The 27,741-nt window shown below is 41.7% G+C and overlaps 1 protein-coding gene and 1 long non-coding RNA gene across 2 annotated transcripts in view; one reads left to right on the forward strand and one right to left on the reverse strand.

Moving 5' to 3' along the window:
* Positions 1 to 4,539: 4,539 nt before the first annotated feature.
* LOC115611891 (cytochrome P450 7B1) overlaps positions 4,540 to 27,741 on the forward strand; it is a 123,862-nt gene continuing 100,660 nt past the window's right edge. Inside the window, exon 1 of the mRNA XM_030495528.1 lies at positions 4,540 to 4,741. Coding sequence (XP_030351388.1) covers positions 4,647 to 4,741 — 95 coding nt within the window. The 5' untranslated portion in view covers positions 4,540 to 4,646. The remainder of the gene's footprint in view (positions 4,742 to 27,741) is intronic.
* Positions 5,270 to 27,741, reverse strand: part of LOC115611898 — a 100,182-nt gene continuing 77,710 nt past the window's right edge. The window contains exon 3 of the long non-coding RNA XR_003992746.1: positions 5,270 to 5,369. This is a non-coding gene — a long non-coding RNA (uncharacterized LOC115611898). The remainder of the gene's footprint in view (positions 5,370 to 27,741) is intronic.

Raw genomic sequence — 27,741 nt, forward strand, 5'->3', positions numbered from 1 at the left:
AGGGAAATGACAGGATCACATGACTTGTGGCACAGATGGCAGTAAGGAGAAATGTCACCATGTCTTTTGAGGCTCTTTGCAGTTGTACCATCTTACACAAAGTAAAACTACAGCCAAGAAGATGTAGCTTCATCTGTTGGTACCTTCTTCTCCTGATCTTCTTGCCCATCACTTTTATGCTTTCGCAGTGTCAGTTTTTGACCCAAATCTTCTCTCTCACTGAGACCCAGCCTGCAAACTGTAGGAACCATCTCAGTGTTTTGACCTCAGTTCTCTTGGCTACTCCTCTCCCATACTGTCATTTCCACACATTTTCAGTTCCACCTCTCTTCTTTGTTTTCACCTTTAAGTCATATCAAAATTCTACATCTTCATCCCTACTCTGAGGCAGTGTCAGTTCTGTCACACTCCTCCTCAAAATCTTTCCTATTACTACACTCCTTCTCTCACTTTGGTTTCCAAATTTCATCTTGCTCATTCATCCCTACTTTTTACTCATCTATTCCTAATCCTCTTTTCTACTTCCCTCCCTGGCTCCCATTCATGATCTTTTTGTGTAGTCAGTCCCCCGTTTCTATCAGCCAACCCCACTGCTCCTGCCCTGTAGACCTCTCAGATTCTTTTTTATCCTTGACATGATATGTATCCATGTGTTGGTGCACATAACAGGTATGTGTTTGGCATGTCAGCCCACATGATTGTGGGAAGCGGGACTACAACGTTTGAAGTGCAGAGGCAGAGGAATGGGACTTCTCACTCCTCTCAGCATGGGGTCTTGTTCAGAGCTCAGGCCGATTGGCTGTGATTGATACAGGAGGTCACGGGAGAGAGGCTACAGTGCTGCATTACAAAAGCATGAAATGCAGACTGAGCCATTCTTGAAGGAGAGAACAGAAAGTGAGAATCAAATGTATTAGTCTTAAATCTAGTGAGTGAGATTTGAGAGGTCTGTAACCTTTTCGTACTACACTTAAATCACTGCACTTCCCTTTGCCTGTATTCTAGCACGAAGAGAGACAGAGAGCAGTGAACAAAAAGGCTTTTAGTACTGTTGCCCTGAATTCAGCCCAATCTCTATTAGCTCAGAGCTTCACTTTCAGAGAAAACAGCTGCTGAGCTAAGAGCTGGAAGCAGACCCAGTTCCAGTGGCATCTTCACGGAAATAAGCCCCAAAGGTCCAGCAGGTTGCAAGAGTATACAAAACCTCTCTTCTTGTGGGGCTTATAACCTAAATAAATTTGGACAGATTATCTTTGACACAGAGGTTAATTTACTGACCCCATTTCAAAGTCTGATGCCACTGCGATTTCTCAAAATCACTAAAAATGTTACCATGGGTATTATTCTTTAGCATTGTTCACAAAAATACGTAAATTGTTTTGGTTGAAATATTTCATGTGCATTTAAACTGAAGGCAAGAATGGACTTGCAGTATTGCAACTGCAATGGTTACAGCAGAGCAAAGCTATAAGCTGCTGAAAATAGCCTTAGAATGAGTTGTGCTGGGCAAGTGGAAAAACAAGCTTTGCTCCTGCCATTGCTTGTAACACATACGTCGCTGGTGTTTCAGTGACGGAGAATCTGCTCCCATCTAAGCCTGGGAGTTTAAATCCTTGTGCACATGAAATCTACCCAGTAGAACAGGCATTGGTCCATGTGCTGCATATAGCAAAATCACACTGTGATGTGTAACATACAGTACAGATTGCAGTATATACTGTTCGAAGTTTATTTTGAGTCTTCTGCATTTTCATAAGACAAAAAAATATGATCTATATCATCTTACAACATTGGCAGTATGAAACATACACACAGTATGCATTTTGAACTGTAGCATATGTACAGAATGTTCACAATTTAAACAGGAGAAGTGTAACCGAGCATCTATCTATCTATCTATCTAGGCTTACTATCATGGTATTAGGAACCTCTCTGAAATCTTTGGTGGCTTCCAACTGATAAGCCCTCCAAGCTTATCTTACGAATTCTCTATCCCTCCCCCTGACCCAGCATATATCTACACACACCTTCACCTCCCTCCAGCCTGCAGCTGTTTCTATCAGATTTCTAAGTGCACAAACTGCTCTTAAGAAATTTGCCAAGGAGCCAACACTAGGAAGAACAGCAATTACACCCCACCAGTAAGGATAACAACTGGGTGCAGCTGTATCTAGCTGGAGAGTAAAATTAGCCTTTCCCAAATATAACAGCATTTGTATTCTTTCTCACTTATGACCAGGCTGCAGCGAGAGCTCCATACAGATCTCACGACAGCTTGAAGCTGAAGATCCCTCCAATTCTTAAAAAGCCATTTTTCAACATGAGATCGTATCACTATAAGACTAGGTTTGCACCTCCTGAACAGGAAACAAATTTCCTCTTTTCTGCTACAGCTGTGTTAAAGGGCACTGTTCAGCCTCACCTTCTTTCCCCAGTTAGCTGAGATGCCAATATGTATAGTTACATCTATTATAATTTTCACTGTGTGTGTTATGTGCAAATACCGTCCAGATGGATCTGCATTGAGGCAGTTCATACTATAGATAATCCGACACCAAACTTCAACAGGTTTGGCCTTCTAACTCTTTGAGATTCCTTTACTAGTTGAGGAGAAATTAATCCATACTCTTGGGCTTCATAAAGGGTTGACACAGAAGTGCACACAGCACTCATAGGGTACTTAGGACTTTTCAGGTTGTGTTTCCTGCATTTTAAAATTACAGAGTCTTGCTCCTGGTGTGGTGCTTTTTGGTGTGTGGGGTTGGGGGTTTTTTTCATCTTCAATTGAGCTGAAGTGGTAACTTTTGCCAAGTATGCGAAGTGCAAACTAGAAAATGTTGTTGTAACCCTCTTCACATCCTCTGCCAGAACTACAGTGATCTTGATGTTTTGAATCTGGATGAGGGCTTACTCCAATGGCCATAACTGTTTAATTGTATGTAGACAGTTATTTCCCACTATACTGAAGTGAAACACTGAATTCTCACAGCAGAGGTCACTTGGAAAATGAGTAATATTTTACACTATGTCATGTCTTACAGTGCAATGTTTTTCTATCCTTATTTATTCCTTTTCTAAGAATTAACAGGACTAATAGCTAAGAAACCCCCTAGAATTTCCAAGGTGGGGATTTCAAACACATTTTCCTACAAAAAGCCCTACAGAGCTATGAGTAGAACGTTAGTTTCTCTTACAGTTTCCCTCTGTGCATTGTATTGCACAATTGTGCCTGATTTTTTTCATCTCAGGAAGGACAGCTGATGGTTTTAAGCAGTAGTGACCAGATCCTGACACACTTTAATGTGAGACACATTGATTTGCTCTCATTAAAACAATGGCATTTCACTGAAATCAACAGGAATGTTTGAGGAAGAAGACACACAGTGCTGCCCACTGCAAACTCTCAGATGTGAGTCAGGCCTCTAAAACTGATGAGATCTGCTAAAGTCAGGAAGGTTTGTAGCTAACTGGCTATTTTATCTGCTAAGACACGTTTGGGTGTCTGCAATTCAGAAAACTGAGTGTTGCAAAACTTGTGTCCAAGGTGAAAAGAATATTTAAACAACCAAATATTGTGAAACAATAACGTGTAATACTATGTACAGCTGAGAATCAGTAAGGTACATGAACTGCCTGTCAGCATTCAAGCAATCCACAATTCCAGAAACTGAAACATATTACTCCATCAGCGTGAATTTGCCTTGAACGATACTTTCCATCACAGCAATGTTTTGAGTGCACCAAACGGCAGTGGAGCTGTAAGGTGCTGCTGCTGCCCTGCTGTTTTGTTACCCCCCTGCCCTGCCATGCAGTGCCAAACTCCCTGGACTTCTGCCCCATTCCACCCCATCCCTCTTTCTAAAGCTGGGTATCTCTCTATTGCCTCTGTTTCTAGTTTCTCACTTCCTCCTCTTTTGCCCTTCTCTGTAACACACCAGAGGGACTCGCATGGTGGGATAAAGGACTGGACCTGGCTTCTTACGCAGCAAAACCTCAAAAACCAGCCTTCACTATCTCTACCTAATTTCTCCTACCTCAGGTTAAATATTATGAAGCTGGGGGGGGGGGGGGGGGGGAGTTGTTTTTAAGCAAGGGACACACATCAGGTGTTTGTACCAAAACCAAGAGGAGGTCAAAGGGCTGCCCAGAGGCGGTACCTGCCCAAGCCGAGCACTGTTTGCGCTGGGGACAGGCCACCGCCGCTCGGCCGGGTCCGTGGGCGCCCCGAGTCCTTCCCGTGGTGCGGGGAGAGCTGAAGGGGATCGCAGGGCAGGGGCCGCTTTCCGGGGCGGTGGGATGATCCCAGAACCCCCCTCCCCGGTCCCCGTCCTGAGACGTTTCCGCCGCACCGGAGCCTTTCCCGCAAACGAAGGCCAGGGCCTCCCCCCCGCCGACGGGAGGCCGCGGGGGCGGGCGGGCGCGACCCTCCCTGCGCCGGGCGCTCCCCGGGGAGGAGCCGGCCGGGTCGCACCGGGCCCGCTCGCCAAGTCCGGCTCTGAGCAGCCAAACCCAGCCCCCTGGGCTCGGGGTGGGCGGGGAGGTCCGTCCGGCCGGGCGCCTCTGCTGCGGGGAGCGGGAGGACGGGCGAAACTTTCCTTCCCGGCGGCGGCGAGGCACCAGCAGCCGCCGAGGCGAGCGCTGCCGGCATGGGCCCCGACACGCTGCAGCTCAGCACCTACGGCGGGGCGGCTGCCGCCGCCCTGCTCCTCTGGGCCGTGTGCCTGCTCTGCAGGAGGAAAAGGTACCGGGGTGGCGGGGGGCGGCCGCCGCATTCCTTCACGGCCGCGCCGGGGTAGCGGGGGTGCGAAGCGGGCGCCGCGCCGCCGAGCCGCGCATTGGGCCGCGCTTCCCTCCGCCCGCCCCTCCGCGCCGGGAAGCCCTATCAGCGCCCGCCGCCGCCACCGCCGGCCCCAGCCCGGAGCGGCGGCAGGGGCCTCGGGGATGGCGGCCCATGGCCCCCCGCAGCGGCCGGGGCGAGCGCGGGGCCGCGGGCGGAGCGAGGGGCAGCGGGGGAGGCGCGGGGCTGCGCCCGGCGGCGGCGGCGGCTCTACTCCTGACCGGCGGGTGGGGGCCGCCGCTCCCACATGGGCGCCCGGGGAGGCTGGTCTGGCCCTTTTGGGTGCTCCAAAACAAGGGGTGCCCGAATCGCGCAGCAGTTCGGCGTGTGAAGATGGGTGACCCCTAGGTTTGCTAAAAACCTGGGTGCTAACTTGTGCGCCGTATGTAGCGAAAGAGACCCAGTGCGGCACTTGAGAGCCTTCCCGTGGAGTCCAAGGTGCACCGACCAGACCTGCAGAGGCAGGGTGGACAAATGCTGCTGCCGGGTTGCAACATCGGCCCTCGCTGCCGGTTTTTTGGGTAATGAGTAGCTTACAGGGGTGATAGCAAAGGCCCTAGAACTCGAGTCATGGACATTTGGGTGACTTTTCTTTGTGTCTCTCACGGTGTTGTCTTTAGTTTGTTTCAACTAAAGCATCACAGAAGGTACACACATATGTTGGGACACTTGAAGTTGCAGGTTTTGGGGAGGAATTTTTTTGGGGGGAAAGAAGCACTGGCTAGACCTATTCCTTCTGTTCCTGAGCAATACCTGTTTCTTTATATGCTAATTTCTTCCCCCATATTTTTCACTTGTGTTGCCAATACTTGATGCTCTTCAGTGTCTCCACTGCAGCTGATGAATAAATGTGTGTAAAGGCTTGGGGGAGGAGGAGAGAAGAAGGGGAGGGATCAGTATTCACTATATTGTTTGCTTATGGTTTTAATTTGTGTAATGAAACATGTAGCAAATATTAAATCTAATTCTAAATAGTAAACATTTGCTTTTCCTAACCATTAAAACTTATTTTTGGAAGGTTTAGACATACATAAATGCAGAAAAGAAATTGCAGTACTACCCTCTAAGCAAGAGTCAGAAAGTCAGTTTTTAGACTAATAACACAAACTTTGGGACCATGTATAGAATGAACCAAATAACAGAGAAAACTAGTGAAAATTCTTGGTTCGATCCAAGAAGGCATCTGGTCACTGACTGTAAACAGAAATGGGTTATTTCCATGATGTCTGTTTTGGAACCATTATTAATGTGATTGGAGTTAGAGAGCCCAATCCATCCCTTAAGTGGAAGACATCCATCCCAATGTTTGAGTGGGCTCATCCTGTAAGACAAAATACTTGACAGCGTGGCTTAGGATGCGGCTTCATGTTTCTGAACATGAGTGGATAGCGGACTACCAAATCCTCCTCCCTGTTGCTTATCTGCCGCTGTGCGAGCTGGCTCTGGGAGTTAAACCATTTAAAAAGATGCCTACTTTTTTTGATAGGTTTAGTTTTCTGAAGGGGGTCAGAACAGAAAACAAAAAAGGAGCAGTGAGGACATGGTGAGGCCAAATGGCATTGGGTGTCATTTTGGGGCTAGAGGCTGTTATATTGGCTCAACCATATAAAATTGTGCCTGTTTTTAGTAGAAATTTTAGTAGAATTGTAAAAGACTGAATTTTTGAAAATGGAAAGAGGCAAAGCTCTTGCATGTAAAGTTTTCAGCCAGATGTAAGTGGTAGGGAAAAAGGATCAAAGAACCCATTTTGAGTTCTTTTCATAATGCTTGTGACTGTAGAGGTTTTTAAGTGTGCTTTTAGAGTCTATAGCAAAATTGTTTGGACATTTGTGCTACCACAGAATGATGTTATACAGGAGGTCTCAGCAGGAAGGCATACTGTCTTACCCAATAAAGCAAACTGCTGTTTGATTAATAAACTACTTTAAATCCTGTGCTGTTTCTCAAAGAACTGTAAAAAGCACTAGCTTGCAAGCAACTGGAAATAAAAAGTGAAAAAACCCATCAACCTCTGTGGTACAGCCCTCAGCATAATGGGGTGGTGCTGAAGTGCTATCCTGCTCCAGCAAAATGTGCAATTAATTTTTTCTTATTCACAAAAGAAATTGGGCATGGTCTTGAGAGATGCCTTGTGGCGGCCTGGCTGCCGTCAGCAGCCACTTCTGATCTGCAGGAAGAAAAGCTGTACTATGGGCACAGCGTGTTTAAAAATGGGTATAAGGCTTAGTTTATGCTCCTGAGATTTGGTGCAAGTTTGTGATCTACCTTTGCTTATCTGACCCTTACCTGTTTATCCATCCCAATGTATCCTCCACATGTCAGGTTTCTTCTTGCCCTGTATTCTATTTGAATCTAACAAACCAGTGGCAGGCAGGGCTACCCCCCTCAGGAATCCACAAAAACCATTTGGGAACCTGTTGATATCGGAGCTGTTGGCAAATTATTGAATAAATGCCAAAGTCAAGGTTGTCATGGATCATACCCCATTGGGACAGAAATGCAAACTTCTCTGGTTTTGCAGAGCTTGCCTATGCTAGATAAAATCTTGCTACTTCATCTATGCATGTGTTTTCATAGAAATTACTACGTTGCCCTAATGTTGGTATGCCCCTACCAGTGTGGAAACTCTGTATAAGGGAATTGCGATGTTTAAGGTACCAAGATAAACCTTACCAGAATAATCAAATTTGGCATCTTAACCACAGCAGTGCATGAGTTCCATCAAGATAGCAACAGTAGTCAAGTGTGTGTTTATAGAAATGAAGAGTTTAAGTAAATAAATATGTGTCACTAAGTGCTAACTTGTACTTCAGAATTCTGTAAGTTTGTTTTGCTGGATCATGCCTCTGCTGGACCAAGGTGAAGCACAACCACCTACGTGGCTCTGAGAGTTACCGCATCCAGGAGTGTAATGAGGGTTTGTATGTCCCAGAAGAGAAAACTCCCCAAATCCATCACTGATTTTCCCTAAGCAGATGTTGCAGGATTTCTCCTTACTTGGTGTGAAGTGCTTCTGCTTTGTTTCCTCTCAGGCTGGGTGCTCATTACTGGAGAAAAGATTTTGTCAGGAGACGTGTTGTATTGACTTAATCTGCCTTGTTTGATGTAATATGGCATTAAGGGATTTCAGGGTGAGTTCAGTACTGGTGTCCTTAATAAAGTATTTAGATCTGTTCTTTGGAGACAGCAAAGAAGGGAAGAGGAATTTCCTTTTGTATAAATGTTTATCATATGAGTGCTGGTGGCAGTAATAACACAAAGGAAACTAACTGGAGTCTTTGCCAGGTTTCGTATCACAGATGGTGAAGAAACAGAACAAAAGTTTCCTTAATCACAGAAAATTTTGAGTTAAACTTCAATGTCAGATGAGGCTCAGTGCCTTCTGCATGCTACAGAAAGATTGGTTAATGAAGAAAAACCTATCTAGGCTGTTTGCTGGGGAATGTTTTTTTTCCAGAGAGAGCCTCCTTTGTGCTGCTTCATGAAAGTATTTCAGCTATGGCAAAACCTGATGGCTGCCTAGCCTGGAGATTGTACAGATTGTTCTCTTTTGTCTTCATAAAATGTATAAGTCAGCTCCAGCTTTATGTGGATTTTTGTGTTTTCAAACTGTTTTTCCACTAGCTGTGCACAGTCTCACGGAGCAGGAGGTGAGACAGCAGGTGAAGCCAACTCCTACTCATCTTCCAGTAGTAATGCTGCCCAAGTCAGGGAAGGGCCCTCAAAATCAACAGGGGTTGGTTCCTAGTGACTTCTGTAGGTGTAGTACTATTCCACTTTTTGTTGCTCAAACTGATGCTTATTTTTGGCTGCTCGCGTCTATTGCATATCTGTGACTGAAAATGATCACAAATTGTAACCAACAGTTTGGGGATAAGGCTGGGATGCTCTCTGCCTCCCTCCTTATGGGGCAGACGTTGCAAATTACCATGAAGAGGAAGAGGGTCAGGCTTCATTTAAAACCACTGGCTTTGGGGAAGGGGAGGGTGGAGAGAAGTGGAATGAAGATTGTAGTATCCATATTTACCCATTGAAATTGGATCCTGCTGTCCTGAGGTTTGCATCCCAAAGTTCATCAGATAAAAAAGATACAGACCCAACCTAGAAATACTCCTTATAGGTTTATGTCTGCTTGGAAAGTTAAAACAACTCCTACAAGAGTTACACCAGTGAAAGTTTTTAAAAATTATTCCCTCTGGAACTCCAGAGGTTGGTAGGGTTGGTATTAATTATCAGGAACGGGTTTCGCAGTCAGGATTGCTTGCACGGAATGATACAATCACTACATGGCACATGTAACCTGTGTGGGTTTTACTGTACAGCAGTATAGGAATTCCCATGCTGGGTTAGACGAGGCAAATACGTTCTAATATATTATTTCCGACTAGTTTCTAATGCATCAGAATATAGTATATGAAAAACTTAAATAGTGTAATTGTAGATTAAAATCAACATACAAAGAGTTTGATACATTTCTCAGAAAGGATTTTGCTGTGGCCTGAGTTACAGATTTAAAGCCTTGTTGGAGCAAAGTGTCTTGCATTTTTCTCTTTTATTCTATCCCCTAAAATACTTCCAATCTATATAATCTCATTCATTTAAGATACTTTTCCAAAAAATTGCTCTCTTGAACCCAGACAGATATTGTTGAAAAGAATATAGATTTTGTCTTTGCCTTCAAGAACATCTTATCCTTCTCTGTGACAAGCTGTGAGCTTGCTAACAGCTCTCTTACCAAGTGAATTGTAGTTCACAAGATGTCATCAGCCTGTCTTTTTTACCACTTCTGCTAATTTAGGCAATATGTTAAGGTAGTTTTCAGTTGGAGGGAACATCAGGAAGGACAGAGAGAAGGATACCAGAAAAATCTAGCCTCTCCCTTCTTACCTTCTACGGAGGCCTTTTTCTCCATCCTTTTGGTTGGGGTTCTGGAGAGTGCATGTGTTTTCATGACCTTCTTTTGTTTAATGTCATTGTCCACTCTTACTCCACTTTGAAAAGATTAGGACTGACGACTGAAACTGTTTAAGGCAGAAAAGTAACAGTTCTGTTTCTTAAGTAGCCTTAAAAACCCTTTCTTTCTCACCATCACACTTGGGTTTTCTGTCAACTTTTCACTGCTCTGCCAAGATGTGGTGGAAGCTTATTTCTCTGCTTGCTTCTTCTGGTAAGAGCTTAGTGAAAGTCAAAGAAAACAAAGTAAGCAAACCCATAGCCTTCTCAAGATGAAAAAGACTCAGTTCACTGGCTTTTGGTTTTCTTATGGTGCTAATAGAGCAGGAGAGCCATTATGTTGAAGGTCCCAAGACGGTTTTTTCCTTTTTCTTGTTTCGTTTTTTCAGTGTGGCCTCTCATCCTTCTGATATGTAGTCTAGGTATCATGTACATCTTGGGTTCTCTTCCTACCAAAGCTTTGAATATGACACCTCTGTTAGCAGATAATTAACTTTTCCAATAACCTATGATTTACAGTATTCTTTGCTTAAGGTACACTGCCACCTAGCAACAGTTTCCCTTCCCTCCCAGTTTTCTTGACCTACTTTGCAAGGGGTTGTTCAGCTTTAGTTTGTACCTGGTCTGGTCTTGATTAGCATCCAGAACCCATCTGTAGATGTTATCCTGGTAAATGTGTGTGTGTGTGCTGCAGATATTTTTAGTGGCTATAAGAACTGCTAGGTTCAGGTTTCTCAATAAAGTACAATGGTTTTTAGTTTTACATGGTTTTTCCTTTCAGTGTTTTTGTGGAAAATGCCTATAATATTTTTATTTTATTTTTAGTCTTTTTTCCTTAGAAGTGCTATGTTTTCCTTTCTTCTGTTCATTATTCTTTGGAGGAAATAAAATGAAAGTGCAGGAATTAAAGGGAATTGCTTTCTGCTCTTTTTATTATTCCAATGCAAGATGAAGCATGGAGCATCCATCAAGAGTACTGTACACAATGCACATAGCTTGCAGAAAGTACTGAATGATTAACCCTTCTGCTCCTCCTCTAAGCTGATAGTCCTAAAGATATGAATGAAGAAAACCCGGGCAAGTACAGAGTGCTTCAAAAATGAGATTCATGCTTACTACTCTCCTTCGAGGAGGAAAACACGCTCATTGGCAAATCTTAGCTGAAAGGTTACACATAAAGGCTGGTGTGAAGGAAGACACAATGGGAGCAAATCTTAATCCTAGTATCCTCTTACAGGAGATATTAACTACTCCTCCTTTAAGCATAATGGTGAAATTTGCCACCTGATGTGTTTTAATTGTTGGTGATATAACTAGAGAAGTACATTGCCAGGCAACTGCAGGACAGACTGGGGTCCCAGCCCATGGAGCTGTCTGGGCCTCTGACTACCCAATGAGGAGTGACTGCAGTGGGATGCAGGGATTTGGATGATTCCTGAACTTGCAGTCTTGCCTGTGGACTCCACCTGAATTCCCCCCCTGTAAACTGGAGGTCAATGTGGTCTCTTCTTTATGTACAGATAGTGCAGCCGAATGCTTCACAGCACGCTCAATTTACAGAGAAGCTGAAAAAAATTCTTCCATGGTATAACCACTCAGCATGTGCTGAGGAGCTGTCGCCTGCCCATTCCCTTTCTCCTGTACACTGAAGTACAAGTCCTAGTTAGTGTTTCAAGCCAAAAATGCCACATTTTCTCACAATATTCAGCTAAGCTGTTGAATCATGTCAGCCACTTTAGTGTTTAGCTCAGTTATAAGAATTACAGTCCCATATAAAATTGTTTGGTTTTTTGGTTTTGGGTTGGTTTGGGGTTTTTTTCAGTCAAGTATTTTGATTAAGAAGTTGGGCAGGGCTTGTTTTGGTAAAGTAATATAACTGTTCTCAGTACTCCATCTAGTCACTTATTTTACTTAGTACATAATAATGCCAGGGAGTGGGAGAAATGTAGAAGCTAAAAGAAACAGCATAAGTGCAATGTTAATACACTATATGAAGTTAAGGAAAATCTCACAGTTAAGTTGGCAGTCTTCTTCTCTTTTATCCAAGTTTTATAGAGCTACTTGGTAGTGGAGCCAGGGTTGGAACTCATTTTCCTGACTTCTAGTTTTGTGCTTTAACTTGCTGCCTTTCCTTTCCAACACACTTACCATATATGACATTATAGCTGTCTGGTAAACTAACTTTTTCAACCACGAGGCAGATTTTTACTTCGGATTTAAAACTTCAGTAGTGTTCCTTTTCTTTCCCAACCATTTCCTGATCCTTCTACAAGATGCGTTTAGGTTTTTAGGCTAATATCCATTTGCACGCCGTCTGGGAGAATTTTGGCTGACTGAGAGTCCCATAAAACAAAAGTTTCCTCTTTACAAACCACATGGAGCTTGGCTGTAGATATTCAGTTCCTTTCTCCACAAACTGTTTTTAATGGTGCCAGATTCTTCTGTTTCTTCTCCTTGTTTGGCACATGTCAGGCAAAAAAATCTTGGCTCTCGTATAGAACATATCTTGTTTCCTCTTAACTGCTCGTACTTTCTATTCATAATTCAAATCAGCAGAAAAATGCTATGGTTGTGCTTCTCGTGATTTAATCTTGTAGTTTCCTAAGCAATATTCTAATGTTCTTTAAAAAGTAGTGCGCTCTCATACTGTAGGCCTGGTGGTAGGGGGTTCTAGCTGAATGCAAGGAGCATGTCCCTGTTGATTTGGGAGAGTATTGCGTGGTGTCCTGGAGGAGTGGCCTGCTCAAGCCCTGTGGAGGGATGTGAAAGAAGAACAGATAAGCAAAATGAAGCTAAAATGGGATTTTAGAAGAGTGTCCTCTCTGTTACACAGCTGTCCCTTTCTCATGCTGCAGTGAAAACCCAGATTGAAACACTGCACGTTGCAGGCTCATGTCCATAGTGGGAAGTTGAAGAAGCATCTCCTTCCTGGTCCATGGCATCCAGAAAGCCTGTGCATATTTGTCACAAGGTACTCATATTACTTGCTGACAGCCTCACTCTGCACCCATGGGAGTCGATCTGCTACTGATGGCTAAGACAGAGCATGGTACTGCTGAGTGTGGTTGCTTATCTGATTTCTTGTAGCTCCGTAGCAAATCAGTTAGTGGCCTGATCTTTTCTTACCCCAGTTCCTTGCTTCTCAGAAGGCCCTTCCCCAGATTTTCCCTGAGTAGTCATTACAAATTCTTATGTCACTTGTCTTGCCTAAAAACATGGAAAAAATGTGAAATTTTTGAATGATATGTTAAAAAAATGAGAATAGAAAATAATACTTTTTAAAGTGATACAGTATTTAGAAAAAAATAATGGTCTCATTTCAACACTGTGTAAGAATGCAGAAATTTTCCAATTATTAGCTCTAGCAGTAATTACTTCAAAAAAACCAAACCCCAAAGAAACCTGTATATTCCTTAAGAAGACAAACTACTGCTGCTGAAGCATAGTAGACAGAATTGATGGAGAATTGGTGATTAAAATGAGGTTCCTGAGAAGCCAGTATTTCAGTCTTTTTGTACTCTTTCTTTCCCTTTGTGTTCCTGCCAGCAGAAGGATGGATTTGCCCCTTTGTCACGGTGTAATACTGTAGTCTCTGATGGCTTCAGAGAGATGGTCTCCAACTTTCAAATAGGGCCACAAGGAAAATCAAAGTATTTTCAGGTATCCTCATTTAATCTGGTTAACAAAAGCAGGGTGCTGGAGGAAGATCAATTGCTGGTATCTGCTTGGAGAGAATTTGCGCGACTTCCATTGCTGGTCTGCTCAACTGATGCTACAGTAGTGTTTGGTCATCACTTCCCCAGCTGGGAAGCACTGCTCTGTGTTTTCCTCTTCAGTGCTGGCATGGTTTTTTAGGTTACAGTAGCTCCACTTCAGAGCTTCTGGTGTATGCTAGATCATAGCCATACTAATTCTCTCCAGCTGGTTTTTCAGCATGATAAGCTTTGGGAGTCGCATTTGGGAAGCTTCTCTGAAAATAGCTCAAACAGTGGATTGATGGCAAGGTAAAATTCTTTCCTTCAGTTGTTTGGGAATTGGTCTGTGATACCTACTCATCTAAGACTTACACTTCGTTAAGAAAGAAGCAGCCTCCCTGGAAGATTTACTTTTTGTGTCGGTTGTTACTGTATTCATAAAACGTTTCTGGTGGAGTATGCGTTTCTTCCTTATTCCTTTCAAAAACTTCTGTTATTCTATTGGATGGGATTTTTTTCAAATTTTTAAAAGATTTTCAGATATCTGGGTTAGTTTTCAGCACAATAACCGTACTGCTTAAATAGCAAATTCCCAAGCCCTACAGCTGAGGGCGAGGCATATTGCCAGAGCCCGCACTGCAGTGTTCGTGTGCGATTCTCGTTTAAAAGGAGCAGCTGTGTAGCATGTACAAGAAGTGAAAATGTCTCTCAATTCAGGAGTCATCCAACAACCAATTGTAAAACATGAAGAACGTGCAGAATTGATTTTGGGGCAAACAGGGAGGAAAAATGAAAGTACTGGGACAGCAGGCGTATATGTGGTGCTCCTTTTAACCCCAATACATGCCTGAAAGATTCTAATTCAACAGCAATGGGAATTAGATGTGTGTATCTGATGATGAAATTAAGCTTACAGTGCATGACAGTACACCAAAGCTGTTTGGGCTTTTCAGTAATAGTTGTCATCAGAGCATGCAGAACTGATGGAGATTCATTTCCAGGCCCTGGAACAAGTGCAACAAGCCAGGTCCAGAGCCTGGGCTCCTTCTGAGGACCAAATGAGGGAAATTTGAAGTTTGTGTCCTAGAGGCTTGCATGTAGCATCCTTTAAAGCCAGGTTAAATTATCTGTCGCTGCTAAGGAGCGACACAGAATTGATCACAGCAGGACTGGAGAGGTTTCCCGTGTATGTCAGCATGCAGTGGCTTGGGAAACAGCTGCTTGCACAATGTTTGGTTTGTGGTTGAACAGACAGCTGAATTTCTGGCATTGCTGCTTTAACATACAAAAATTATAATTAAACTTCAAAGAAATTTTGCATATGTGAATGAGTCAGAGTTATCTTTTTTCTGTAAGCTGTTTAGTTTCTGGCATCCTGTCTAGTGAAAATGCTGCTAGATCCTATTTGATAATACCACATTAGGAGTGAAGGGATTTTTTTTTTCATAACCTGTGGACTTCCTCAGATAGAACCATATCAGCTATAATAAATTTAGAGTCTTAAACTCCTGTTGTTATGAAGACTTCAAAATAAAATTGTGCATGCAGCTCCTATTGGCTCTGCAGTGGTAAGAAGCTAAAATAGACAATGCTGAGATCTGCTGGGTTCAGAAGAAAGTTCAGGCTTCCTGGCTTTGCAATCGCATTTGCAGAAGTAGGACATGCCTACTGTTTCGCCCTCAGGACAGATGTCCAATGAAACACAGTTGTTGTGACCCATCCAGTCTTCTCTCCTGCATAGTCTAGGCCATTGCAGTGTCTCCTGCATCAGCTACATTAAATTCTGCTTGAACACAATCGTGCTTGAAATGCAGAAAGATGTTCTGCCTTTGGTTTATTTTTTCCTTTGAGTGATGAGTAGTCCAGCACTTATCCTGTAGGTTGTTCTTACCATTCTGTCTTCGCTTTAAGGAAAGGGGGTGAATTCAGTCTCATTAGTGGATGCATATGTCCTTTTAAACACTGACAAGATTTAATTAAAAGCGATGAAAGATAGCCTAAGATGGCATCCAAAACGAACAAAGGCGGCCATCTCGTGTTCCAAGTATTGAATCCTGCTGTTGCAAAAAAGTACCTGCTTAAAATTGCAGACAAGGTCATCTGACGTGTCTTTATTTGTGCCTCAATGGCAAGTTAGTAGGGATTGAAGCAACTTCCCGTCTATCCTTTCTCCCCACTCCAGGAACATTTGGGTTCCTGGAGTAATGTAAGCGTAGTGCCTGCTGCTGCTCTGTAGTCTACATTGCATGCTTGCTTGCTTGCTTGTTTTGGGAAAAAAGGAGGAGAGCAGCCAGGTTTTTTAACCAACGCTATAAAAACCAGGTTTTTTAACCAACGCTATAAAAACCAGAGATAATTCAGATGGGACCAGATGTCTTTTTTTGCTTAGACATTAAAAAAATTTTATTTATTTTGTTTTGCACACTATTTCAGTGTATCTTCTTATTAATAATACCTCTGAGACTATTGTTGAGGAGCCAGGCATATGTGTGATCTCATGCCTCCAAATTGTGTTTTAACAGTTCCAGAGACTCGAAGGCACTATATAAAATAGAAATGTGAGGGATAAAGCGACTTAAACTGTAGTGATAAGGTTCATTTCATCGAAATGAAAGCCCAAGAAGATTTTTCAGCACAAATACAATGTGCTGATTTGGAATGTCAGACTGTTTCTGTCATCAGACCATGTGAAAAAAAAACCCCAAAAAACAGTATGCTTATAGCTGTAACTTTGTAGGCAATTGGTGGTGTTAGGAATGTCCAATAGAGATATGGTTTTGATTACTCAGTCACTGAGTGTGAAGATGTCACACCCGGCTCAGTTTTCGGTGAAAGACTGCAATGTTGGACATGGCAGAATATGGAAGTCCCTATGTGTGCTATGATGATGGTGGCTTCCAAAATTAAGGCTGCCCCAGGATTCCCACACATGCAGGACATCACCACACCCCATAGCTCTTCTCAGTGGGCAGGACCCAAGGCTCTGGGTGACAAAATCCCTGCTGTTACCACCCATGACCATTTGTACCTCTAGTATCCTATTTAGTCTTAGGCACACTGATCAGATATAGCTATAGATTCAGCCCTGCTGTATCAGATGCTTCTTTTTACTTTTTGTGGCAAATGTCAAGTTATGTCTTTAAAGGCAGTGAGGTACTGGAAAGTGTTTCCTGCTCATGGCAGTCAGTTAATTTCTCTCAAGACTGTGGAAGGGACAGATCAGTAATTGTTTTCAAAAGAATGAATTTTACTGGAAGTTAGTACAGAACATGGATACCTCTTTCATTTTCCAGTGTTGGGCTGGTCAAAGCAGCTTCAATAAGTATGATTTTGCATGCTAAATTTCTCAAACTGCTCTGTATATGGAAAGCAACCAGCACATTTGGATTCTGTAATCTAAATAAGGTCCTTGGGCCCTACTGCAATTCTGCTGATAATCGTTATAACCTGACTGCAGAGTTTGGCTGGTGGGTAATGCTAGATTTATGTCAATAAAGGATGACGTCTGTATTTATCATTTTTCTCTTTCAGCTGGCTTTATATTTTGCATCATCCCTTTTTTCTGATAGGTATTAGAGTGCTTTTTTTCCCTGATTTCTCAATTTGCTTTTTTGCTGTTCACAGAATTCACTGTGCTGTATAGGAACTGTCCTCATGAATTCCCATTGCTCTGCTCAGGGAGTAAGCTAGGCTAGTGAGACCCTTCTTTGTTTCATTTGAGCGGGTTTTGCTAATTGCTTTTATCACACTGGAACCTGTAAGGGGATTTTCCATAGACAAAATGACAATAAAAAATGAAGCGCTTTTGTTGGTAAGTCACCTGGCAATTCTGCCTGGTTTCTCAACATAGCTGTCAGCAGATGTGAGTGACTTCTTAACGTCCAGTGCCTCTAATTGCCCTTTATTTCCTCTCTGTTCTCCTTGGATGAGATTTATTTCTGAGTTGATGGGATGAAACCCGAAAGCAGGTTGTGATGAAGTGCATCTCCAGTTGGCAGTAGGGAGGATGACAGGGTGAATTAGGGTGGTCAACATGTAGCAGGAGCAGAAATTTCATCCTGCCTCCTGCACTGTCCTGTGGTTGTGACTGATGTCTCCCCATCCCACTTCATCCTTGTATCATCACTTCATTACAGCTCAGCTCATGCTGGGAGCCTGCTGCTTCTGCAGACCTAAGGGGCAAGGCCTTCAACACTTTATCCTTCCCAAAGGCTCATGCTCCCCCAGTTATCCATTTGTATCCATCTTTTCCCCCATGTCTTGCTCAGTATACTGATCACCAACCTAAGCACCCACCTACCCAGGACCGTACTGTTATTTTCAGCTTGAGGACAGTATTAGGTTTTGTGAACATCCTAAGAAAATATGATTGAGTGAATTTCAAGCACCAAGAATGAGATGGCAGCTGTTTGTCAAACATACCTAGGAGTGGACAGCCTCTAAGAGTCCCTGTGCTCTGGCCTTTGAAGAAAATTTACGCTGCATCCTAATGGAGTTTACTGAACCATTGAAGTTGTAATTATTGCTGTCTATGGATTTTACTTGGTTTATGTTAAATCAGGGTATATTCGGGGTCGGTTTTTTTTTTTGTCTAGCTTGAAACCTTGCCCTGGAGCTATGCTGTAGTCCCTTCCTATCTTCAACTTGGTCAAGAGTAGCCTGAAAGCTCCTTGCCTTTTCCTGCAACACCTGCCTTCTGGAGGACTCCTTCCTGGGTGAACCCAGGGAAGGGATTAGAGCTGTCACTATTCTCTTCATTTATATAATTCTGTCATTGCCCTGACACCAGCGTAATCTTCTTGACTGGCTGATCAAACTGATTTTCAACAGTTTTAGACAGAGTAAAAAATTAGTGCATTTAAGTCTTCCTTGATTTTTCTGGCAGTTTCTCTGTCATTCAGTATAGCATTTTCTTTATCTCAAGTCCCTTTTGTTATTTAGTGTGCTTATCTTCCTCCCTATAAAATATCTACTACAGCTGGTGTTTTTTTACCCTTTAGGCATCTAATTCTCCTAATCTTAGGTTAAAGCAGTTAACAAGTGATAACAGACCCTTATCAGACTTTGTATCATTGCAGTGTTTGACATGACTTTTTGGCCTTACTTTAGACATTTGAGGTTTTCTACTAATTTCAGCAAGCCCGGGATTTTACTTTAGATATTTACTCACAGCATAGAGCTTCTGTGGTGGCTGCAGCTTTATCATATAGCCAAATGAAATAAACTCTTCCGTAAGTGGTGCATGTAGATTTAGCATTTTTGTGGTTTAGAACACATTGGTAACAACTGACATACTTCTGCAGTAAGAAAAACTGCTCAAAATCACAACAAACCCTGCTGCTGTGGGCCTTTGAAAAGGGGAGAGAGGTCGGGTTTGTGGTCCTGCTTCTACCAAGAAATGGCTTTGGATTTTATTACAGAGGGAGGTTTGCATTTTCACATTGCAGGATGAAAATACACAGTACTTAAGGGTGCTCTAGGGAGAGTCACAGCCTCTGAATTTCTCAGTGACATTTTGAACACCAACGAAGTTTTGCCTACCTGGCTGCATTAGACAGGGCTGAGGTTTATCCCTGTTCTCACCACTGTAGCTGTGCCTGCAGAAGCCCTCTGGCAGCAACATCTTGGGGAGCAGAGGGGGTTGCCATGGTAGCTCTTTCTGGTTGAGGAACCAGCTTAGTATGTCTGTTTGAGGTGCGTTTGCTCACATAGCATTTACTGACAAGTAGGGCAGACCAGGCCATACTGGAATGAGTGGAAATCTCGATGCTAAAGACATGCAGCCTGACACAAATTCTTTGCTTCTGCTGGACTTTGCCTTCAATGGTTCACTATCTTTACGTGGCGACTACCATGTAAAGGATAATACTTGCAAATTTAGTTGGGGTTCATGTGTGTTATGTTCTGATTCAGTGAATTGATGAAGCAATGGCTTCCTTTTAAGCCATTGAATAATTTCCTATTTTAGTGGGATTTGAGCTTCTAAGTGGAGCAAAAGCTCGAGTTTTTTGACAGATCAGCACTTTCTTGCTGAGGCAAATATGAATTTCTCATTCGATGGTATGATACAGAATATGCAGTAGCATTTCCTTGCCTTAGTTTTACTAATTCCTGGGGAAAAAAATGTGGTACTAATTTTATACTTTGAACAGAATTTCAAACCTCAGTTGTCATACAGTTACAATGCCTTTACTCATTGATTCTTTAAGAGTTTACAATTCAGTATTTGGAATGCAATTTTAATTGCCTAGAAGTTTGCAGAGGATGAGACCACTTCTTGTTGGTAACTGAGGTTATTTAAAAATAGAACTTTCATTTCCATCTGCATAGCCATGCTGGTTGACAGCTTAAAAGGGTTGATTCTAGGTTTCATTTTATATGCAATATTGCATATATTGTAATTGTATGGATTGCATGGAATCATACTTCATGGCCCTGATCATGAGTCAACCTTTTTTTTTCTCATTTCTAACATTGTGAAGCTGTGACTTGTCTCTCAAAACTCCTTTCTGGGTCTATAATGCTAGCAGCTGCCCATGGCTAGACACCATTGGCACACTGATTGTCCTCTGCTACACCCACCCACCCATAAACTGGCACCCTTGTTGCTTAACCACATCTTCTGATGAGTCCAATCTGGTGTTTCCTAGTGGGATACTAACCTTGTAAAAGCAATCTGAAGCTTATTCTCCTTTCATTAAAAAAGACATAAGTGCTCTTCTGAAGAAGAAGACTGAAGCCTTTAAAGCTTTTTTTCATTTGCCAGCAGGCACAGGCAAGGACTTCTGTCTTCCAACTGTGGACCACATCAGATGTGAATTTTCAGTAGTCATGATGACAAAACTAATCACATAGTTGCTAAGAGTGGCAAAGTGGCTTTTGAGCCACAAAGATTTTATGACATTGTGGTATTTTTTGTTTGCTTGGGTCATCTGGAAACTGAGATGGTACTTCTTTAACAAAATCTATCCTGAGTTTGTCTTATGAGAAGCTCCTCTGGAAGCCTTCAGCTGCACAGAGCTGGCCGCAGTTTGTTTTCAGTGAATTTTTGGGAATTTCTTCTGGTCACTTTAGTGCAAGATAGCTCCTTCTAGTATGAAAAAAAAATAATGTGTATGTGTAGTAAAAATGAGAACTGTAAGCAACTGAGAAGATAACTTCTGGGCATACAATGGAAAAGGTGTAGGGTAGGTAGTTTAATTGGGGTATAGTAAGTGGTAAAACTTCTGGAAACAAAGAGAGCTCATATGAAGAGATCGTTAGACTGAAAAGCCCAACCATCCTTTGATTACTACCACATTTAAACATTCCTGCAATCTTAGCATACTAATTAACCACAACTGATACATAATGTATGCTTGTAAATAAGTAATTTTCCTTTAACTCTGGTTTAACTCCTGTGGATGCTATTTTAGGTGCTCATTTTGATGTAAGCGTTACGTTAATTTAGCTGTACTGTTTGGTGTCAAAAATTAAACTTAGCTAAATTGATAAATGTTTCATGATACATATCTTTTAAATAATATCAGTATATAGGTCTTGTCAGTCTACAGCTTTATGACAATCAGTAAGTTTTAAAAAAAAAAGATGTCTTTTCTTTTTCTTAAAACTTATTTATATTGGTTGTCCTTTTTTTTAGTGTCAGTTACCATTTATCATCAATTCAGGCACTTGGAGATCTTTAGGTGAAACTGGAAGTAAAGCCCAACTCCTTGTTAATGTGTTGAAATTAATGTGTTTTCTGAGTTCATGTGCAATCACCTGAGCTTCTGTTTTTTCCCTTTCTCTTTCATTTTTTCTTAAGAAAAGAAAAAAAATCCCAAAAGAAGTGTTAGGGGAACCAAACTGTTCCCAGTCTTTGTGCTGCTGCAGCTATGGCAGTGCTGGAAGCCTGCTGTATGTGTGCTGCATTGATGATCTCTAATTCATGTCTTTAAATCACGCAGTCTGTGGTTGAGCGTGCTGCTGCTTGGTACCAGTAGGTTTTCTTCACTCTGTGCCTGCAGGGATGGAGCCACATTGGGGCTCAAATCACTGTTATTTCAACAAGACCTCACTGAAATAAAAATGCTGAGTGTTCACCACTAAAGTTAGGGGAAAATTCAGTTTATTATTGCATATATGCTGTTGTCAGAAACTTGAAGCTCTTTTTACAGGCTGATTAGTCAAGAGTTCAGGGGGGAGTTAGTCCACACTTTGGATTCCTGGTCTGGGTGATCTACCATGTTTCTTTGCTTTGTGTGTGAGAGCACCCAGCATACACCTCTCGCTAGAAAGCATAGCTAGTTCCTCGCCCTAGTGCTAATGCCAGGAGTGCTGTAAGGATCCAGCCTGGGTTTTATGTCCTTTGCACCATTTTTGGACCGGTGGACCTTGCTGTAAAGTCACCCATTTACAGCAGGGATTCATTCGAACGGTGCCCAGTATATCTGGCGCCTGCAGAGCAGGGAGTGCCTCCCTTGCTTAGTAGGGAGCATCCTATTCTAAAAGAAGGCTCTGTCCATTTTTTCTGAGTGATCAGAAACTTACCTGGGTGGAACTCATGTACAATTGTGTAGGATCACTTGGATTTTCTCATGGATGAAAAGTAAAGGCTCTCTCATATGCGGGAGTAACAGAAGATGGTCGATGTAGTATTAAAAATACAGTCATTTAATCTTGGCTTATTAACAGCAGTGACTGCAGTAATTAATACAGTTTGAAAAGAAGAAAGAATACAGAACAAAGACATCCAGACAACTTGTTCGTAATTCCCCTAAATGTACTTTGCCTCACAAAAATTACTGCAAGAAGTTGATAAGTCTTTTTTGCTCCACAAAATCAAAACAAAATTGCTTTTCCATTTTTCAACCTGGTGCTTCTGCCAGCTTTGTTATGCTGGGAACATGATGTGATGTAAAAGGCATCTGTAACCTCAGGCTCTTAAGAAAAGGCCCATGTTTTATACATTATTCTCTTCTCTTCAATGGATACCTTCTAGGAAATGTCTTTGTTGTTCTTTTTTCCAGTACAGAAATACTGCTTCAACATGTTCTGTGCTGAAATGTCAGCATTGTGCTGTTGTGTAGGTGGTAGTATGTATTATACACAGTTTTCAAAACCTGAATAATCAGTGGTGTGCATGACTTTGCCAGGGAAAACAAATGGCTGTGTCATCTTGATTTTGGTATATCAAGAAAATGTAACCTATAAAAGTTCATTAGCATTCTTCCAGAAGGGGGTTGTTTGACTAACATCTTTGTTTCCATGTTTTCAGTTTTGTCAGAAGTTGGAGGGAGTGTTTTATTCTGTTGCTAATATATACCCATAGATTTGCAGAGTATTTCACGGAGTTTTAGCTACCATGCATCTGTCCTTCATTTCAGCGAACAGCTAGGTTTTCCACTCACTTGAACAACTGCTTAAATCCACTGAAAATTTTTATCCTGTTTTTCATGTAATTTTTTGCATAGTTTTTATAAATAAAATTTCTTGAGCCTGATGGTGTTCCTGTTATCAATCAAAATCAGGTTTCACAGTGATTTTAACAGGAGGAACCCTGCCATTGTCATTGAAATCTTGACTGTCGGCATCGCTGGTTACTGCTGGAAGTTGATGGATCTCTCTTTCCCTCTCTCTCTCTCTTTCTCTCATGACTTCGGTACTCTGATAGGCTCAGTTCTTCCCATCCAATCTGGATATTACTGACATTTGGCTATATCAGATGCACAGAAGGACCTGGTCTGAAGCAAGGCTGAAGTTTGAGCACCCATCATAATGAATTAAGTAATCTCACTTTATTTTTCTATATAACTCTGCAATTCATTAGCCTTCCTCCACCACTTTAGATTGATAGAATACTTAGGTGTTTGCACACCAGCACTATTTAACTGTGTGCTAAGGTTAATTATAAAAATTAGCGAACAGGCTTCTCATGCATTAGCTGATTTGATAAACTCTGTCTAGACTGAGGTCTTCCCAAGGTTGAAAAATCAAAGATAAATGAAATTGTACTCTCATAGCAAAATTATATCAGTAGTTTTACAAATATTCTAGAAGTGGAGATGAGGTTTTGTTCTGGATATTACTTCTGGATGTTTATATTTACAGAAGGTGTTTAAGAAAGAGCAGTTAGTGGAGAAGTCTAATTTTAATTTTAATGGGGCCCTTATAGAAAAGATAATCCTTAGAGGCCAGATTTTCAAGCCTGTTAAGCCTGCTGAGCTGCACTTGCTGTGTACTAAATCCTTCCTTAAAATGCCAAAGTTAAGATGGTCTTATGGATAACAGCTTTGTTTCCACTGCCCTGTAGATGCACGCTTGAGACTTTGATTTGGGAGTCAGCTTTGATGTTGTTTTACTAAGCTATATCTTGAAATGTTTGGTGTCCTTTAATGCAAACCGTGAATGGTGGCTAGAACCTGTGTAGAGACTTCAGCATCATAGCTGTCTCCTTCCTTAACAGAGTGAGAGAGAACTGAACGAATGGTGGTCTCCGTGGCAGGGAGTGGGACTCGGGGCAAAGTAATTTGAGAATTAATGGTAGTTAGAGGGCTGTTGTTTCCGAGTTACTGTTGTTAAGAAGTTTCTGTGCTGCCTCATTATGCTTGAGCTTGTTCTGAGCGTTATCTGTTTGATTTTGTGATGTCTTTGATTGTGAGAATATCTACTCTGACCCTTTGCTTGAAGCAGGCTTTACCGTTTCACTTGACAGTACCATGCCAACATATCTTTGGAGAGTATGTGTCTTCCAGACCATCCCCCTGGCTTTCTTGGTAGCCAGTGCCTTTTGTTCCTCATCCTTGTGTTTAAGATACCACATTTAAAACCAGGGTTTGTAGTTTTCTTGTCAGTGGTGGTTGCTGTGTGCTTCTCTAAAATGAAAGCCTGCTAAGGCTCAGTTTTTTCATTTAAGACTTAATTGAGGTTTTGCAAATAAGTAATTCCCTTCCCTTTTTAGAGATGGTGTCTTCATAAGAGGGTTTTTGGACTAAAACCCTGTATGTGTCTGACAGCTGGAATTCAAGCCCCAACCCCCGGCTGATTGCTAATATCCTCGCCCATGTTTCCAAACAAATAGGCTTTCTTACAGAGTTCAGTTTTCCTTCTTTTCATGTTTTTCGCTGTTTCTAGTATGCTTGTTCTCTCATCTCTCGCCTCTACCTTTAGTCCTACCAACCACATCACCATATTTTGAATTTTTCCCTGTGAGGGCTCCAATTGCCCTTCCTCATTTGTAACAAACTAATTGACTCGAGGGTCGAGAGAGGTTGTTACAAAGGGTTATTAAATACAAAAGAGAATATCCATTAGTAGAGGGTAAAAAGTATAATCTTTAAGGTAAGACAGGATATGTTCTATTATATCCATAGGATATCCCTTTCTGTCCTTAGTTTTTATTACTAAAAGTTGTTTTCAGTTCTTGACTGACCCAAGTTGTATAGTTTTCCAACCTTTAATAATAAAAATAATAAAAATCTATGTCCTCTTGAAGAATTCTAAATCTCATTCACATTTTCTATTTCTGATTTTGCCCTCCCCAGTTAGCAATCACTGGGGTTTCCTGTAGCATTTGGAAACTCTGTTCTTTAAAGCTGTTCACTTTGGAACTGTCCACATTGGACATAATCCAGGACATGATTACTGCAACAGCAGCTTCCAGCCCAAAGATTTATTTCATCTATGTGTGTCTGCATAGTTACCATCTTGAACAGGGTATCTCTAGTGATGATAAGAGATGGAAACTCTAATGGTCTTTTCAAACTGTCTGCCTGGCATCCGAAGAGAAGCCCCTCACAGCAAAATGATTTTATTGCACATACTGGATAGGTGCATGAGGACAAGTACATCCCTGAGTGTGGGAAGAGCTGTGATAATGACACACAGTTTCTTTATCACCCTTTCGCACCAAACCACTCGGGCACAGAGCTGTAGCTGTGAAACTATAATGAAACTGGGAAGTAAGGTAGCTTTGTTGAGCTGTGGGGTCTGCAAACCATATACAACCATGAGCCTCCACCCCTCCATGCTTCTGATGCAGGGTCCAGCACAAAGAGCTCTGAGGCTTGGGAACCCAGTTGGGTGGTCAAGGCTTGAAGCAAGCACAGAGACAGCCTTCAGGAGCTCTCAGACACATTAGCATCTGCTCCGCTAATTGCCGGAGCCTGTTCTGAGCTCTGCAGTTCCTGTGCTTTGCACTGCTCTGCAGCCTCACTGATCTTAAATGGCTGGAGTGAGGGCAGCTGCAGTTCTTGCAAATGAGACTTCTTTGCTGTTGATACTGTGTTAATGTATGCATGTCATTTAATCATTTATTTCGAGTATTTTTTGAACTTTTAACTCTAAGGAGTAGGTGACATTGTAAAAATACTCAGATCACTAATAGGTTTCTTTTTTCTCTGCTGTCTTCATACTGTACTATGCTAATGCTAGATATACTATAATAGAGACAATTATAAGGCAAACTCAGTAATTTCATTTAGTATCTTAAATGATGTGGATATTTGGTGAGGGAAAAGAGTGAAAGACTGTTTCCAAGGTCGGGAACTGGGAAAAGTTCTTCCTACCAAGAACAGTGAGACCAGGTGGAAGGATGGTGAGCAAGCGGGTGCCAGGACAAGCAGGAGGGTGCAGTGCAGCTTGTGGGATGGGCTAGCACCAATTCTTTGTGGACATGGATAGGTTAATAAAGATTTGAACAGTTGTAAAGTGCCCTCTCATATGCAGAAGCATCTTGTAGAGGTGGGGTAGACTTCTGTGCATGGGCTTGGGACAAGGTGGAGGATTTGGAGATGGGAGGAAGATGAACACTCAGTCATTAGGGTAAAGCTTCCTTATCTAAAATTACTTTGGAAAAGCCCTAACACAGACAAATGTTTGTGTGATGAAGGCACATGGAATGGAGGAAAATGTCCTCAAAGGCTTGAGAAGATTTGTGCTCAGGTTAGTATCCTGTGCTTAAAATTGTGAATTATGAAGGGAAAAATCACAGCAAAAGATGACTAAGAGGCAGTCATGGACATTTGGTTGCTTTTGTATTGGTACAGAATATGTTTAAACTTTCTGTTTCTCTAGACACATTTTCACATTCTGGGTTAATCATGTCAGAAGATAAAATGAGATCTTGCTGTATTTGAATTTGAACCAAGAACTATCAAGAAGACTTCACAGAGGAAAAGAGGATTTTCGAAAAAATGGTGAACACTTCTGGGCTAAATGTTCCATCTTACCCGGTTAGTGACCTCACCTAGAAAAAACCAGACAGCTCACATTTCCTTTGCCAAATGGAAAAAAAATGTGATCGCTACTTAAGTAAATATTCAATACAGTATGCTGTACAATGCATAATGTCATTGTACCTCAAATAGTAACGAAAAATGAAGAGATAATATATATGTATATTAATGCCAAAAGACATGAGCTTTCCTTTCAAAAGTTTTCTTGGAAAAACTGTCAGACTTCACCCCCTGCAGTACTGACAGAACTGGAGCTATTAGTCTATATAAAAATTTTAAGTGACTGTAAAATATGTCTAGCTGAATTAACTGCGGGGAAGTAATTCCAAGAGAAAGGGTTAATATGTCATTATTACAATAATTACAAGTCTTGGAAAAAGAAGCATTACTAAGTGAGAAAATAAGTGTTGCATTCAGTTCAAGCTCCCTTTGAGGGGTTGCATTTCTTTTTTCGAAACTATTTTATGCTTTACTTCTTTAGTTCTTCTGTATTTCAGTGTGAGGACAAAAAACATACCTTCCACAATGAGCCCCTACTGTAATAAGAATTACAGAAATGTGCAATAGTGTCTTTATACTTCTATAGAAGTGTAACATTTATTTTTATCTACCTATATATATATATAATATTTAAAACTAGTCCTTTCTCTCTTGTCAGTGTGCTGTGCCATATGGTGCCGAGCAACATGCCAGATGATAAAAATATTCCTAGAACATATGATATCATCAGTCAATTCAAGAGGGGTGAAACTTCTTGACCAAAGCATTTGTGGCTTTGATACATTTTCTTAGGTGTAAAGTGTATATTTTGAAATGATGAAGTCTGTCCAAGAGGTCTCCTTTTATGTAAATTCTAAAGTACCAGCTTAGAACATTTTGCTTGTTAAAAAAGGTTGAAACTAAAGAAATTTTGTTTTAACAAAGGAATTCATGGCAAACTAGCAGTTCTTTTCATAGCAAGAAATGATTCACCTTCTTCATTTCAATATATATTGCTGATAGCTGCTCTGGTGTTGGAACTGTGCCATGAAGAATGGCACCT

The sequence above is a fragment of the Strigops habroptila genome, chromosome 1, assembly GCF_004027225.2.
Source record: "Strigops habroptila isolate Jane chromosome 1, bStrHab1.2.pri, whole genome shotgun sequence".
NCBI lineage: Eukaryota > Metazoa > Chordata > Aves > Psittaciformes > Psittacidae > Strigops > Strigops habroptila.